The 15,556-nt window shown below is 43.4% G+C and overlaps 1 protein-coding gene across 1 annotated transcript; it reads left to right on the top strand.

The window, feature by feature from the left end:
* The first annotated feature begins 3,933 nt into the window (after positions 1–3,933).
* LOC144202602 (immunoglobulin-like and fibronectin type III domain-containing protein 1) lies at positions 3,934–13,257 on the top strand. Its single transcript, XM_077725438.1, has 24 exons — positions 3,934–3,996; positions 4,342–4,362; positions 5,037–5,159; positions 5,244–5,383; positions 6,020–6,119; positions 6,185–6,263; positions 6,330–6,522; positions 6,593–6,706; positions 6,924–7,092; positions 7,174–7,446; positions 7,523–7,708; positions 8,327–8,389; positions 8,719–8,754; positions 8,859–8,974; positions 9,059–9,200; positions 9,266–9,559; positions 10,334–10,636; positions 10,782–10,961; positions 11,039–11,167; positions 11,236–11,315; positions 11,392–11,584; positions 12,029–12,325; positions 12,454–12,780; positions 13,163–13,257. The coding sequence occupies exons 1-24, from the start codon at positions 3,951–3,953 to the stop codon at positions 13,255–13,257; spliced, it is 3,699 nt and encodes a 1,232-aa protein (XP_077581564.1). The 5' UTR covers positions 3,934–3,950.
* The last annotated feature ends 2,299 nt before the right edge of the window (positions 13,258–15,556 follow it).

Here is a 15,556-nt window from a genome sequence, read left to right as displayed (position 1 = left end):
ACACACAATGAAATCCCCTCGTGAGGAGCCAAAAAAGGACAATTGGCGGCACCCCCAGAGGTGGTGCTTGGAATTACACAAAGAGCCCAGCAAATATGCCACTAATCCCGATTCCATATAATAAAAGCTTTTATCCTATTCCTCGTACCATTCAAAATCAATGGCTAATAAAATATATTTATTCGGAGAAAGCAATATTTCAAATAGACAGACGATTAGGAGAGAGAAATGTTAAACAATAAGATGTCATTCAACTGGTAAGTTACATTATCGTTAAAAATATTCACATAAGATTCTCCATAACGTCCTTCAACAATAAACTTGGAAATGTGGCTTGACGCCAACATTTTAATTTCAAATTTTTCATTTAACAAATACAATTTCCCTTATAGGCGGTGAAAAAGAGAAAAGACACAGGTAAGACAATTTCAGGGGATAAAATTCATTCGGGAACGGCAAACTGTAAACAAGCAAAGATTCTAAGAAACTAATGTCATGTGTATTCTCGGACCCGTTGTGGGAATTGACTTGTAATTCCCATTTTCCGTGAACGGCTACGCCAGCCACTACGCAGAATAACGTTATGGACATTCCACGCTCTTACCAGCGTAAACCAATAAACAACCTGAAAACACTCCCTCTTCGAGATATCGCAAATGCCAGGACGAAAAGACCAGTCACTTTCCAAAAAAAACAACAACAACAATGAACACGTTCAATTCCGTGTTAGCGCTAGCTAAAACTGGCGTCGCTCTGCCCTGAAACTTTTGGGTGTTTACACTCGGGTGGTGGCGCCAAATATGCAATGTTGTGTCATGCCTAACACACTTGACACCTGTTACACGATTGGTCGCCCTTATGTCACGGGGCGTACCGTGGTCAAGGGATATTTACGAGGCGGCGATAGGTTAAATTCCCAGCGGTGGCACTGTCGTCAACATAGCATAGCGCTCGCTCATGTGCTCTGGCGGTAGATATAGCCCATTAAATCATTTTCCCGTTGCTACGGAAACGACATCCATTTGACGATAAGTGGAGGGGTCACGCGTGTTGGTATTGGCTTGACCCAAAATGAATGGATGGCGAGGACAGAAAGAGCCGGCAAAATATATCTTTCAAGAATATACATATTAGGATCTTTGTGTACAGTTGACATGTTGTGTTTTCGTTGAAAATGTTTTTGCTAAATCGGGGATCTACTCTACACATTTCATAAAACGTAGTTTCAGTTTGAATTATTGTCAAGATGCAGTATATTATAACAAAACGTTACATAATTTTGCTCCCTGTGAGCTATTTGCAAATTATATAAATACGAACTTGGGCTGCCATTACCAGCGAATAAAAAACAGTTTATACAAAGAGTTGACCATTTTTGGGTGGGTTTGGCTGCTTTTGATAGTGTTTAATTGAGCAATTCAATGGTCCAGATTGTTGTATTGTTACACGCCTAGTATTAATCACCAAAAAAGCCAATGTCAAACTCTAAATTCTCTTAAAACCCAAGTAAACAGTCAAATTATTTGAGATCTCGAATCTAGTAAAAAGTGCTTAGCGGACTGATATATTGATCCGGAATGCAGTATTGTTTTACGCCTAGTATTAATCACCATGTCAAACTCTACATTCACTAAAAATGTCAACTTCTTTGAGGTCAAGCTTAAGGATAACTTCTAAAAATCCAGAAAAAAAACTATAAAAAATTATAAAATTAGAGATCACACCCTAAAGACTTTGAGAAAAAGTATGGGAAAATTACGATTAAGGTTTTAAAGATGACCACTGAAGTAAAAAGCCTGATTCATTTGAAGGTATCAAGTTTCACTCGAGTTGCAGCTTGCGAAAGTTTGATTTTATATCACATGGATTCCCTGGGTGACAAACAAGTTCACACTCCTGCCGGTCGGTCATCGACACCCCGCCGTCTGTCCGTCCGTCCGTCTATCCGGCTGACCGGCCCTCCCATTTGTGCCAGAGGTTGCGATTTAGGTCAAAAACCAAAAAGGGCCGTGGCCATTCTTGGCCATGAGCGCATTGGGGCCAGGTGGGCGCTTACTTAAGTGCGCCGTCCCCGCTGGGACATTTGTGCAAAGTTCTTGACAACAAGTGAAGGAAGGGAGGCAAGACTCGAGACTTAAGGGAGGCCATCGGAAAAGACCACGGCAGGTTGCAGGTAAGATTCCAGAATCAGTCCAAAGGAAGGTTTTTAACAACACAACTCATCTCTTACAACCGATTTCCCTGAAAAATCAGTTGTTCTGGTTCTGGTCTTTTTTGGACAAACCCTATTGTGTGCTACTAATTCATCACTAGTATCAAAAACTACAACAAAAGACACATTCTGTGCGATAAGTCGACGGGATCTCATAGTTTTAGGAATAGATTTTACAAGCAACAACAGTATATTTGGGATACATTGATGTATGTCACGAGTGCCAAGGAAATTATGTCACACATTTTACGAAGCTGCAACAAACGACATGTGCCGTTAGGCTAAAAATAAGGGTGCTGGAGTGGAGTTTAAAGATAGTACAAGCGGTGAGTCAGCGGGGGGAGGCGTGTCTATTCACGTTGAATAATAAAGAGAAGAACGCCAAATGTACTGCAGATCAAAAATACCAGCTACAATGACATCAAAGTATTTGAAAAATACAAAGCAAGAATTTTTAATGATGTCAATCTGTCAATCACAATTTTTTATTTTTACATTAGACCCCCTTGTATATTCATATTCTCGATGATGCTGCTGATATTATTATTGCAGTTAAACAAATTCTGAGACTTTGTGAAATGACATTTTTATTTATTTTGACTTTTAAATTCTGACACCTAATGTAAATCATAATAATGTCGATTAATATTCTTGTCAAAGCTAACATTCTGTTGGTGCTTTCGAGGTTCTATTTCAGAACTTATGAACCGAGTCAAAAGTTCATGTAAACAAAGTAGAATATGTAGTAGGTCACAAGTAACGAGAGCACTTTGCAAGACTAAACAGGGACGGGAAGGTATTTACCTTAGCTAAAACGCCAGACATTTTTTGGCAAATAAGCGCGTGACCCCCCAAGAATTGGAAATCCCAAACATTAGTCCTAAATGGAGCCATCAGAGCTCATGAAATATTATGGTACGCAACTGCAAATAGAACTGACACATCATTAAACGTTTACTCGAGTATCAAAAGCCATGAAAACAAAACAGAGAGAGTTGGATGGCCATATTTGATTCTGTTTGGAAATGCATACCAGAGCGCGTAACTCATCTTGTATGATGAAAAGATAACATCAAATTTGGATGATTTTATTTATTTTTTTTTGGGGGGGGGGGCTGTCGTAAATCTAAGCACTCAGCTAGCAAAGCAGCTGCATCAACTAAAGCCCTGTTTCATGCTTCAATTTCACTCTCGGAGGCAAAGTTATTCAACTCAGAGGTTGCCAATGACAACCATTGCACTGAAAGTTTTGGAAAGATTTGGATCAAAAACCCTTTTTGGAACAGAAAGGTGAATCTACATTAATGTATAGCATTTACATGGATTTAAGTGGAAGAAAAATTATCTATTGACAAAAACTTTTTTTGAAAACATTGCGGAATGAAAAAATCCACCCAGTTAGACATAGTTTCACAGTAAATGTATTTGCAAAAAGTTGCGGTACGAAAATTGCGGTACAAAAATTGTGGCAATAAACCAAAAATGCCGATGCCAATCAAATCCAACACAAAATTTAGACTCTGGGGAACGGAAAGATAACCACAGGGTTTCCAGCAAGTTTCCATCTGGACCTAAAACGGATTTTCGTTGCTACCACGAAAAACTGTTGGAACGGTCAAAAACCTGCACCCACTGCAGCTCTTTCTGGAATACTTTACGGGACGACAACTGATTTAAATGCTTCAGCCTCTAATCTCTTCTGTTTTTCTTTGAACTGAAGATTCGTACAAGGTTGAAGATGTTGAAAAAATCAAAAGTGACCGAGGGGACGGGCAATGGCCAAGGTAAGCACCAAAAAAAAAAAATAAATCTGTTCTAACCATCTGGGCTTTACATATTGTTCAACAAATGTCTCAAAAAATATCTACCTAGCAACACCGTGTAAACAATGAAAGCACGCGACTAGATACGAAAAAAACGTTTTCGTTGGATGGTAAATCGGGCTGACGTTTTGGGTTCAAAAACCCTCAAAGTAAAGAGCAAGTTGAATATTTCAAGATAAAAAACAATACGAATAAAACACAAGACTGAATAAAATCTAAATATTTCTGACTCATGCGTCCCGGTTACTAAATTTGAGATGATCTGATGTGCTGCGTATAATTTTTGTTTTTGTTTTATTTGATCAGGACCTGCTCCAGAAAATGAAGGTAGGCTAAAGCAAAGCTTGGAATTCAACACCCGTGTTTGTTTGCCTTTTCCCGCATCACTTATGTTCACAGAGGCATGGATTTATACTGCTATACTACTCACTAAATAACACCTATTCTACACCATGTGTGGTATTTTCCGTAGCTATTTTTTCAGCGTTCAGCTGCAACTTATGATCAATTTATAGAAGTAGAGAAGAAGCTAACTCAATTGCTGTAAACTAATAAAAGCTAATGTGGAGAATGTGAAGCTAATACAGTGGCGCTAAGCTAACGGGACAGCCGGTGAGCGGACAATTAGCCCAAAACAGCAAATAATGTTTGCCCTTTTAAAGGAATGTTACATTAGCATTAGCGGCTCTGTGCAATGCAGCTGTCCGTGAAGGAGGCGCTTCTACAGCAAATAAAATAACTATTGAACCATTTTCAAGTAATATTAGTGACTGTATTTGACATCATGCCTTTTCTACAAATAGCAACTATTGTCGGGTACAGTATTAAGACTTTAGTTTAGCTAGCTTTAGGTTTAAATTCGGGAAAACGTACACTGTGGTTCAGAAAACCATGGTATTATATCTTGCTTCTCAGGTGTATGGCCAATAAGAATTGACATTATAGGTCCAATCTAATTGGACGTTCTCACATTGCATGTTTTTCATTGCGTGGTTTTTCAGTGGGCATCCGGAAAAAATCTCGGGTTCCCGGAGTGATGATTACGCAGTTCGTGGAGACGCTGCCCGAGGGGAAGAGTCACCCGGACTTCACCCGCAAGCCTATCGCGTTGACCATTCAAGAAGGTAGACAGACAGACTCTATTTGATGGATTCAGGACGCAAAATATTTGTGGACAAATGCATCTGGCGTTTGTTTGCCTGGCGCAGGGAAATTTGCCTTCTTTAAAGCCATCGTGACCGGAGAACCCAAACCGGCCGTGGCCTGGAGCAGAAACAACGGAGACGTGTCCGACACTTCCAAATATCAGAGCAGATACGACGCCAACACCAACGAGCATACCTTCGAGGCAAGTCATTTTGGGAAAGAAAAAAACGTCTAACAAGCCACAATTTATATTTCAATGTTTCATGGGATAAACAAGCTCATAAAAGTTTGATATTACAGATAAGTTTCATTTAGATTTTTGTCCCCTTCTAATACAGATTGTTTTCGTGTATTTAACTATTTTTTACATTGTTTTTATTCGTTTTCAACGATTTAAAAGCGACTTGGCTTGGATTAAAAGAGCCAGATGAGGCGGTTTGGGCATCCAATCAGGACGCCTCCCGGGTGTTACGGCTACATCCCACTGGAAGGGGAATACGTGAGGCCTAAACTAGGACCCACTGGGAAGTTTTAGGATACTCCTAGAAGAGAACTCATGAATGAAGTGGCTGGGAATTGGAAATCTTGGCCTTCCCGAGACCCGATAAAAGGATGTTAGAGAGAGGATTAAAACGAATCTGATTTATTTTGTGTGTAATGAAACCTGTCACGTTTTAGTACGTTTTGCCAACACGCAACTTTCCAAACAAAACCAAAAGCAAGCCAGGAAGGATTTCATCCATTTCCATGAGAGTGCATGACAAATAACATTTGGACGGCGGCATTGGCGGGAAATGCGCCAGGTCATCCGCCGCTTGAAAAGTTGTTCATCTTGCAGATGCCAAATGTAACAGCGGCTCAGGCGGACACATACAAATGTTTTGCAACCAACGAATTTGGACAAGCCACGGTCACGGTGGTCCTCAATGTTATTGAAGGTAAGACACGCCAAAAATTGAAACTAAAATCAAATACCCAAACGCCTTTTTGTGTGTTTTCCCAGTCGGCTACAAAAAGAACAAGCCCCAGCAAAACGGAACAGAACCCGTCAATGGTGGTTTTAAGAAAGTCCTTAGAAAAAGGTGAGAGGTCTCGCCGTTTCCTTAAAAAAAAAACAGACCCAAAAAATCCCCGTTTGTTCTCTAAAGTAAAGTACGTCCGAAATCGGAGCAAACGGAGAAGAAAGATGGAGAATTGGATCCCAAATTTTGGGAGCTGCTGATGAGCGCCGACAAGAAAGACTACGAGAGAATCTGCGCCGAGTACGGGGTGACGGATTTCCGCTGGATGCTCAAGAAACTCAACGAGATGAAGAAGGAACGAGAAGAAGAACAAGCAGAGGTGAAAATCCGTCGGGAGTCTTTTAGGACTTTTCCAAAACCTGAGACTTTCTACTCTGGTCTGTTGGCAGTTTGTCAAGAACATCTCCCACTTGCGACCTATCCGGGTCAACGCAGACGGAACGGCGTCCTTTGAGATTGACATGGACCTTCTGGAACAGAGCAGCTCAATATACCTGTATAAGGTCAGGCCAAAATAAGCCTTCAACATTATGTACTAATCAATCTCTTAAAAGGTCACAGAATAACTAGAAACGTTTCAATTGTTGGCCCAAAGTTGAGCCTGATTATTTCTGGGGCATTTACCCAAAAGGTGGACTTGGTTTAAATCAGGCCACGCCCTTTTTTAAGTCAAACATGGAGCGATTCTGCGGGTGAATTGTGACTTTTTGCTTTATACAGGATGGTGAGATGATTCCATACACCAAAGAATTGGGAGACACCATGAAGCACAGCTTGAGGAAAGTCGGGAGAAAGTATATCTTCAGCATCAGGGATCTGATGCCAGGAGACGGTGGATTTTATCAGCTGGACGTGGAAAACGTCAACGTCTTTTCCACGGAATTTAAAAGTGGGTCAACTTGGTCGGTCAGATTCAAGTGATTGGGCGTGGTCAGATGCTTGATGGTGACATCATGACTTTGCCTTTCAGTTCCCATGGTTGATTTCTTGGTGAAAATTCAGGAAGTGAAAGCCATGGAGAGAGAAGACGCCCTGTTTGAGTGCGTCCTCTCCATTCCCCTCGGCAAAATTTCCTGGTTCGGCAAGAATCTGCCCTTGGAACAAGGAGACAAATACGACATTGAGGTTTCCGAGGACAAGCTGATCCACAGGCTGCTGGTCAAAGACTGTGCGGTTGTAGACAAAGGCATTTATTCCGCCTGTGCCGGGATAAAATCATGCAACGCCTGGCTTATAGTCGAAGGTACGTTTGCCAATCGGTAAAAACAATTCCAGACTAGCGCACACACCACCGGATGGGCTGGTTTTTCCCTCTCTAGCCGATAAAGACGCGAATCAAGGCAAGAAGTCGGTGAGGAAGACAACAAAGGCGGGGGGTTCGGGGATGGATCTGCAAAAGGTGGCTCAGGAGCAACAGGTAAAGTTGGAGAAGCAGAAGGAAGAACTACAAGAGCAAATTCAAATTGCAAAAGAAGCGGCACCCCCGTCCGAATCCCCCGAGCCAAGTAAGTCAAGCGCTTCACAGAAAATATTGCAAGGCCTTCCTAACCTGCTTCGTAGGAATTCTTCAATTTGAAACAGTTTGCATGTGAACAAAAAAGAAAAATCAATATCAAACAGCTTTTAGAGTAGAAATCAAATGACAAATATACATTTGATTGTCACGATGGCTTCATTAACCAATGTTGAAACGGCGTCTACCAACGCTGTTTAACAGGAAACCATGAACCGCCGCTCGTGAGCCCTGCTGTCAAGGCGGTCACAACAAGCGGTAAGAGACCCTAAAACAGGGGTGCCCGACTCCGCTCCGGTTGGGCCCCAGACAGATCAAATTATGGGGATTGTTATCCAGCTTCTGGACAGTTTACCGAAGAGTCCTTTGATTCAGGTGTGGTCAAGTAGGCCAGATATGGAAAACACAGAGAGAGATTAGGCCCCTCCTCCCAGGACCAGAGTGGGTCGGTCACCCCTGGAAGCGTTAACATGCGCTTTTGAGCAAGTGATACAAGTATTTGGCTTGTGCTAGAGTTGCATATTTTGTGCCGTTCATCAATTTTGCGTCGGCCCGCCCGCATTGATGAATTGTTGACGCGGCAAAAAAAACTAATATGAATGTTTAACAGGAAATGAGAAATGGGCAGACGTGCCCGCCGCCGATAAAGCAGTGCTGGAGGAGGCAGTCATTGGTAAGATGTTTAATTGTGCCTCTTAAAAAGATGATCAATGATTGCCCAGTGTCAAGTAGAAGTATAATACTCTTAACGTATTTTCTTGCGTAAAAGCCTTCATTTGCCTTCATATTCATAGTTTTATAAGGAGTGTGTCACTTTGAAGGGCAAATCTTGAGAAAAATCGGTAGCCTGTTGGTATACATTTTACTTTTGTTACTATTGTTTCTGATAAAATACCATTTTAAAAAAAATGAAAGAACTCCAGTGCGACTTATGGTCTGAAAAACATAGAAAAAAGTACTCCACGAATGACATGTTTTGTTTTGTTGTCCTTTCTGTTAAAGAAACTATTGAGGTGGCACCAGTAGCTGTAAACCAGGGTAAGCCAAATCACTGTTTTACAACCATTTGTTAGGTTATACATTTGGATTGAAAAGACTGATTCTAAAAGTGAAAAAGTACATGGTAAATATGGTTATTTCAGAGCCCATGATCATCCGTGGACTCTCCGATATTTACTGTCTTCGCGGAGAGCCGGCTGAACTAAAAGTGGTCATGAACATGGACTGCGAAGGCACCTGGTTTAAAGACGGAGAGCCGGTAAGGATCGGGGAAAAAAACCCGGCGATTCAATGACGATTTTCATATATACCTAGCAGAGTGCAAATTCTCTTTCATCACAAGCTAAGCTCCGACGGCGGGATCAGCGCCAACAAAAATTCCACCTCTCACACGTTGACTTTTAAAACCTGTCAAGATGAGGACTCTGGAGTCTACCGCTTCGTATCGGGAGATCACACTACGCAAGGGAAGGTCGCTGTCGGAGGTGGAGTAGAAATAACTATAAACCTTCAGCGCGGCGGCGGCGGCTAATGACATTTTCCGCCGTAGATGCGCCGGAATTTGACCCCGACGACCTGGAAAAGTTCTCCAAGCCTCTGACGGTGAGAGTGGGCCAGAACGCCAACTTCAAGATGCCCTTTGCGCCTCAGGAGGGCCTGAAAGTCAACTGGTCCAAGAACGGCACCGAGGTCAGAGATGGGGGAGGAGTCAAGATCGTCAGGGAGCCCAATCACAGCCGGCTGCTCTTCAAAGATTGCCTTCGGGCAGATGCCGGACAAATTCAGATCCAGCTGAAAAGTCCCTTTGGGACGGCGGAGGCCACCTCGCAGCTTTTCGTGCTGGGTAAGACCAGTCATCAATCCAAAGACTGAAGCCGGGCAAACAATGCCAATTAAGACCCCATCGTAACTCATTCCGAGCCGGCTGCCCGAGTACTGAAGCGGGGGCGATGGATTGGGAAATTTGGCCTTTGTCAGACATTAAGTCAGTCCGAGCGGCGAGTCCCTTTTCGGCTCACTGCGTCTCAGCCGACTACAATCAATAGTTTATTTTGTGTATAGCCATTTTCTTTGGACTTTTTAGTACTCCAAAGTAGCATCCTTGTTTTTTTTGCTAGGTTTTGGCAGTCCGTAACAATGTAAAACGATATTTTGGGACCCGTAGTACATTTATTTGTATAACTAAATTTTTAAAAAGCTATAGTTTAAACGGGGTTTTAACAAAGTCTCTATTTTCCACTGAGTTATCTGCTAATGAATTGCCTACATCATCGGTTTCAATTATGGGGAGGCGAACGTTTGGAATTGATTTTAATAGTTACGGATTAGTGCAAGTTTTAATCGGTTTCAATCATTTGATTCATGTGTCAAAATTTGCGACAGTGAGATTTTAAAGGGGGAACGTTAGGAATTCAAATGTAAAGTTTGAGGATTCAAGACGTCGTTCAACATCTTTTGACTTTCTGTCACAAGGCATTCCCCAGCTAGAATATGAATAATAATACTCCAAAACTTTTCTAAATAATGACGTGTAAGCTAAAAAAGAGTGACAATCTCTGAATATTGGATGAAAAGATTCAGCATTGCATTTTGTTTAAACGTAAACCCCTATTCCCAGATCGTCCGGGTCCCCCAGAGGGTCCGGTGGAAACACTAGAGACCACTTCAACTCTCATTGAGATCCAATGGAAACCCCCCAAAGACAACGGGGGTTCCCCCGTGACCAACTACACGGTGGAACGCCAACAGTCCGGCCAGAGTCTGTGGACCAACGTGGGCCACGTGTCCGGCGACAAGACCTCCTTCAGGGACAGGAACGTGAGCCACGGGAAAAAGTACAGCTACCGCGTCTACGCGGAAAACTCGGAAGGCCTGGGCGACCCCCTGGAGACGGCCGAGAGCATTACGGCCGGCGTCACGAGTGAGCGCCCGTGAAATAAGTCTCATTAAGTATTTCCCCCGGGCTGTTCCGAGTATTTTGGGAAATCCCCCGCAGTGGCTCTGCGGATGGCAGGCGATTATTCCCTGAAATCCCCATAATAACATGAACTTGCCTCCCGCTTCAGTTCTTTGTGGGCCACCGGGCGCCCCCAAAGTGGTCAGCGCTTCAAAGACTTGCATCACGCTGACGTGGAAGGCGCCCGAGGAAGACCGAGGAGTCCCCGTTATCGGCTACCAGCTGGAGAAGAGGAAGAAGGACACCAACCAGTGGATTTCCTTGAATACGGCGAGTGAACCCATCCAAGGTGGGTCAACCAACGGCGAGAAACAATACAGAGAGAGCCTTCTCGATGGGAGAATGTTTTTTCCATCTACGCCGCAGACTTGAACTATGCGGTGAAGGAGGTCACGGAAGGAGCAGAGTACGAGTTCAGGGTTCTGGCGGTCAACGAATCCGGAGCCGGGGATCCCAGCGACCCGTCCGCCATGGTCTGCGCCAAGAACCCCAACAGTAAGTTACCTGGAAAGGTAATAAGTTTGACCCGAGGGCAGAGCCGATGTTTTTGTTTTGCCTTCCAGCGAGGCCTTACTTCAAAGACCCCGAGGACTTCATTGTTGTCAGAGCGGGCAACTCTGCCCGTGTCAAAATTCTCTACGAGGTACGAGCGACTCCACAGGCCGTCACTATTTGACTCTTTGAAGATACTGGGCAATTGTGATATGTGACGGATGCAGGCGGAACCCCCGCCGGAGATCACGTGGCTGAAGGACGACCAGCCGCTACCCGATTGGATCCGAGTGGTCCATTCGGAGGGAATGTCCCAGCTTGTTATTCCTTCCTCGAAACGCTCAGACTCGGCCATCTACACGGTGGTGGTCAAAAACTCTGTCGGCCAGGCTACCTTTGACATTGAAGTTAGAGTTACAGGTAATAACGACAATGCCGCCGGAACGTTAGCATGCATAGCCAGTCTTCCCAAGTCGATCCTGGCCAGTGGTCATTTCAGTCTGAAATCCCAGACTTTTCTCAATCTATTTTCACAATAGGAGGTGGCAGGTTCAAGTATCAACTTAGTCTGCGCCTTTAAAATGGATTTGGCTTGCGGGCATTGTTTATTTAGCACACCCCGTTCCACTGTTTGCTTAAAGCAGTCAACAAACAAGAATCTTGCACATTTATCCCCAGCCACATTCAAGGAGATTGGTTAAATCATATGAAATTCCCTACAACACAACACTACCTTTACAGCTTCATCTAGTGCATGTATAACACAATCCTTTGCAGCTACTACTACCAGCACTACACCTTATAAAGTTTTTTTGTTAAATGCGGTCTTTTAAGAGAGATGAAGTTGATATCTTTGTAACACAGACGAACCCAAGAGTCCAGGACCGGTGGAACTTGAGCAAACAGTCCACGGAAGAGTATTGATCACGTGGGCTCCGTCACCGGACCAGGAACTGGACGACAGACTGTACTACACGGTGGCACAACTGGACTCCGACACCAGGATGTGGAAAACCGTAGCGGACCGCCTGTTCGCCAACACCTACACGGTTAACAACATCCTACCCGGACTGGAATACCATTTCCGGATCTTTGCCAAGAACGACATGGGACTGTCCGACCCGTCCCAGTCGCCAACGTGGGGAGTCAATAGCAATCGAGGTGGGCTTTTCATCGGATCTCTTGCAATACACCAACCTCCATTTTGAAAACAAAGGACTTAACAGGTTCACAGTGATCAACTTCAATGTCCGTCATACTTGATACTGATATTTTAATTCTCCGTCAAGTGCCGATCACACCCAAAGGAAGCAGTTCGACGCCTATCCGCTTCGAGAGGCCTCCGTCCATCTTGGTACCTCTGAAGGTCCACGCACCGCCTAGAGGTTACCAGCTCTACATGACGTGCGCCGTGAGGGGCTTTCCGACGCCTACCGTTTCCTGGTTCCTCAACGAGCAGTGCATCAACTACGACAGCAACTACTACATCACTAACTCCATGGGCGTGTGCTGCCTGTACATCCTCAGAGTGCGACCAAAGGACGGCGGAGAATACAAAGTGGTGGCGGTCAACTCCTTCGGCAGAGCGCAATGTTCCACCAAACTCATCGTTCGAGGTGTGTGGATTCCAAAGAATGAACGACAATTGACAATAACCTTAAAAGATCAATTATTTCCTGAAATAAATCTGCTTTTTCTGCTTTTTCCAGAATAAACTACAAGGAGATCCGGGACAGACGGACAGAAGAATCCTAGATAATTCAATTGTTACGTTATTTATTTTAAAAATGACAATACTAGAAACATTTTTCAGGAATTACGACTGCAAGGAATAAACACTGCAAAGTAGGTGTGCTTATTTTTGTTAGGTAGGATGCCAAATACATTTAATAAAAGGGCATTGACTGAAAAGTACATGGACCGGACAGATGCATAAAATCTTTGCAAAGAAGCCTCAAAAAACAAGCAAACTTTGCTTGCCGCAAAAACATTTTTCAGAGATGAGCACAGCCATTTTTGTCAATTTCCAGAGGTCATACTTTGTCAACTGTGGCGCCAAATCAGATATCCGAACTTTCAAGACAGACGGCTGAAGCTTTGCAGATATTTAGACAAACATCAAAGTCTCCTAAGAAGTCTGAGACGTGATGTAAAAATGCAGACTCAACTTTTCTCACAGAATGTTGTCTTTCTTCCCCCTAAAAAATATTGTAGCAATGGAATTTGAACCAATCCCAACAGGTGGCTAAAAGCGATGCGTACTTTTCACGTGGCTGGCATGTGGGCGCACTTGACACCTTGAAGATTAGCTGGTATTACAAGCGCTTGGGAACTGTCCGTCCATTTTTCATTGCCCTTCCATATTTATCACAGCAATAAAACCACCATTAAACCCTCTTTGGTTACCGTATGAAATTCTTTTTCACCCTTTTCAAAGGAAAGCTAACAGTCAAGGGGAAATTCAATGTTTTTCTGCAAGTAACGGAGCAGATTTTGGCCGAGTATCTTTTTCATCAGAGCGACCAATCAAGCATGGTGGATGAGACAATAAGAGCAGTCTGTCAACACCTACCAGTGGTGGTCTTTTTATAACCTCCTGGACAGAAAGAGGACGCTGTGAGATCTTTCATGGACACGCCAAAGTGTGTGACTAAAGAGCCGGTGTTAACGTGAGGCGGCCATTAAAAATCCAAAGTAGGGAGATGGCCTTACATGCATGTTAATGCCAGGCAACCATTTAAAATCAACGTTTTGAAGGAAAATACCGCAGGATCCCAAAGTCTACGTTAACATAAACATGGTTGACGCTGAATAGCCTCAAGTCCACAAACGGTCCAAGTCTCATCGTCATTGGCAAGAGTGAATAATGTTGACGGAATGTGGCCAATAGGAGATTAAGAAACGATTCTGTGAGGCTATCGCTTTCATGGGTATGATGCGTAAAAAGAATCACGGCGGGGTACCACCACGGCAATTTGGCTTTTTCCCAACGCCGTTTAGACCATGTAGGGCTTTCACACTTTTATTGGCCAACAAAAAGAGATGCCGTCGCCCCCAGAGTACCATAGAGACAAGACTGCCAGCGGACAAACGGGTGGACAAACAAAGACCCTCAGCGTTTCAAGTAAGCGATGCTCAATTCTTCTTTCGGCAAAACTAAAAGAACGGCGAATATTCAACGGGAAAAAACGGCAAGTCCGGAATACTTTGAGAGAGAATAGACGGGCATAAATTTGAATATGAAAAGCGAACGGGGTCGAAAATGAGATGAAGACACGCTGAGACACCATTAGCACCCAGTGACTGATTAGACCGTCATTTCCCATGTGACTTTTTTTTTTTTTTTTAACCCTTCCTTTGTGTTTTTTTTTGCCAGATTGTGGTCGTTGACGGGAGGCCGCGTTTACTAAATCATGGCTAGATTTAATTCGGGAAAAGCAAATGAGTTTAAAGATGATTAAGTAAGATAGTGCAAAAATTAATTCATGACGGCACATATTTTTCATCAGGCACTCCCGGTAACGCTGCCTGAAATTAAAATGAAAAATGCCAATGGCAATAAGAATGACATCAAGCTAATTACACTTGTATTAGATAAGGGGGGCAGGGGGTACTTTTTAATAAAAAATTCAACTAATTCCTCAATTAAGGCATTCATTTTTGGCAAGTACCAAAACAGAAAAAGGGAATTCCAACATTTCAAAGTAATTTTAGCTTCAGCAAAAGTACAAAGGACGGCAAATACAATGAACAAAGATGGCTGTCAACTCGATTATTTTGTGGATTAAAAAAAAGAACACATTTTTACAAATCACCACAGCTGATTGCCTATTAAACATTCATTCATTGGCTGCCAGCCTCCACTTGAAATGGATTGGACGCCTATTATTGATGAAGTCATTTAAGTTCAGCAGATGGATGAACGGAGCCACGTGATTGGACATCTATCACCGCCATAGCGGCGAACCTTCCATTCGAAATTCAATTCCGCTTGCAGGGATCATTTAATTAAACAAATTTGTTCACTTTCTGTACTGCTTATCCTCACAAGGGTCGCGAGGGGTCCTGGAGTCTATCCCAGGCAACGACAGACAGTAAGCAGGGGACACCCTGACTTAGATACCATAGTCTAAAGTTTCACCTATAAAAATGGCGATGAAATCATTTTCTTAAGATAACAATTGCCCACTAAGAAATGAATCTAGCATCGCGCCATTCATTTGGACCGACCGGCAAAGGTTTTTAAAGCAGTACAACCCGGCGCCAGACTATGTTAGGCAGAAGCCACTTGACTCCGAGGGATCTCGGTGGTCCCGGTCAGTATTCGTTTGGCATTCCACGTTTGCGGCGTCCAGTCAAGTCTAGACATTCCCTCTCGGGCCAGACCCATTT

The sequence above is a fragment of the Stigmatopora nigra genome, chromosome 10, assembly GCF_051989575.1.
Source record: "Stigmatopora nigra isolate UIUO_SnigA chromosome 10, RoL_Snig_1.1, whole genome shotgun sequence".
Taxonomy (NCBI): Eukaryota; Metazoa; Chordata; class Actinopteri; order Syngnathiformes; family Syngnathidae; genus Stigmatopora; species Stigmatopora nigra.
The sequence above is the reverse complement of the archived record's forward strand: the minus strand, read 5'-3'. Positions and strand labels throughout refer to the sequence as shown.

What these genes read in the sequence shown, in the direction of transcription:
- LOC144202602 (XM_077725438.1), top strand. Translation starts at nt 3,951, where the DNA reads ATGTTGAAAAAATCAAAAGTGACCGAGGGGACGGGCAATGGCCAAG. An exon ending in ACCTGCTCCAGAAAATGAAG is followed by an intron (nt 4,363 to 5,036) that starts GTAGGCTAAAGC and finishes GTGGTTTTTCAG; the next exon opens with TGGGCATCCGGAAAAAATCT. An exon ending in CTCGCAGCTTTTCGTGCTGG is followed by an intron (nt 9,560 to 10,333) that starts GTAAGACCAGTC and finishes CCCTATTCCCAG; the next exon opens with ATCGTCCGGGTCCCCCAGAG.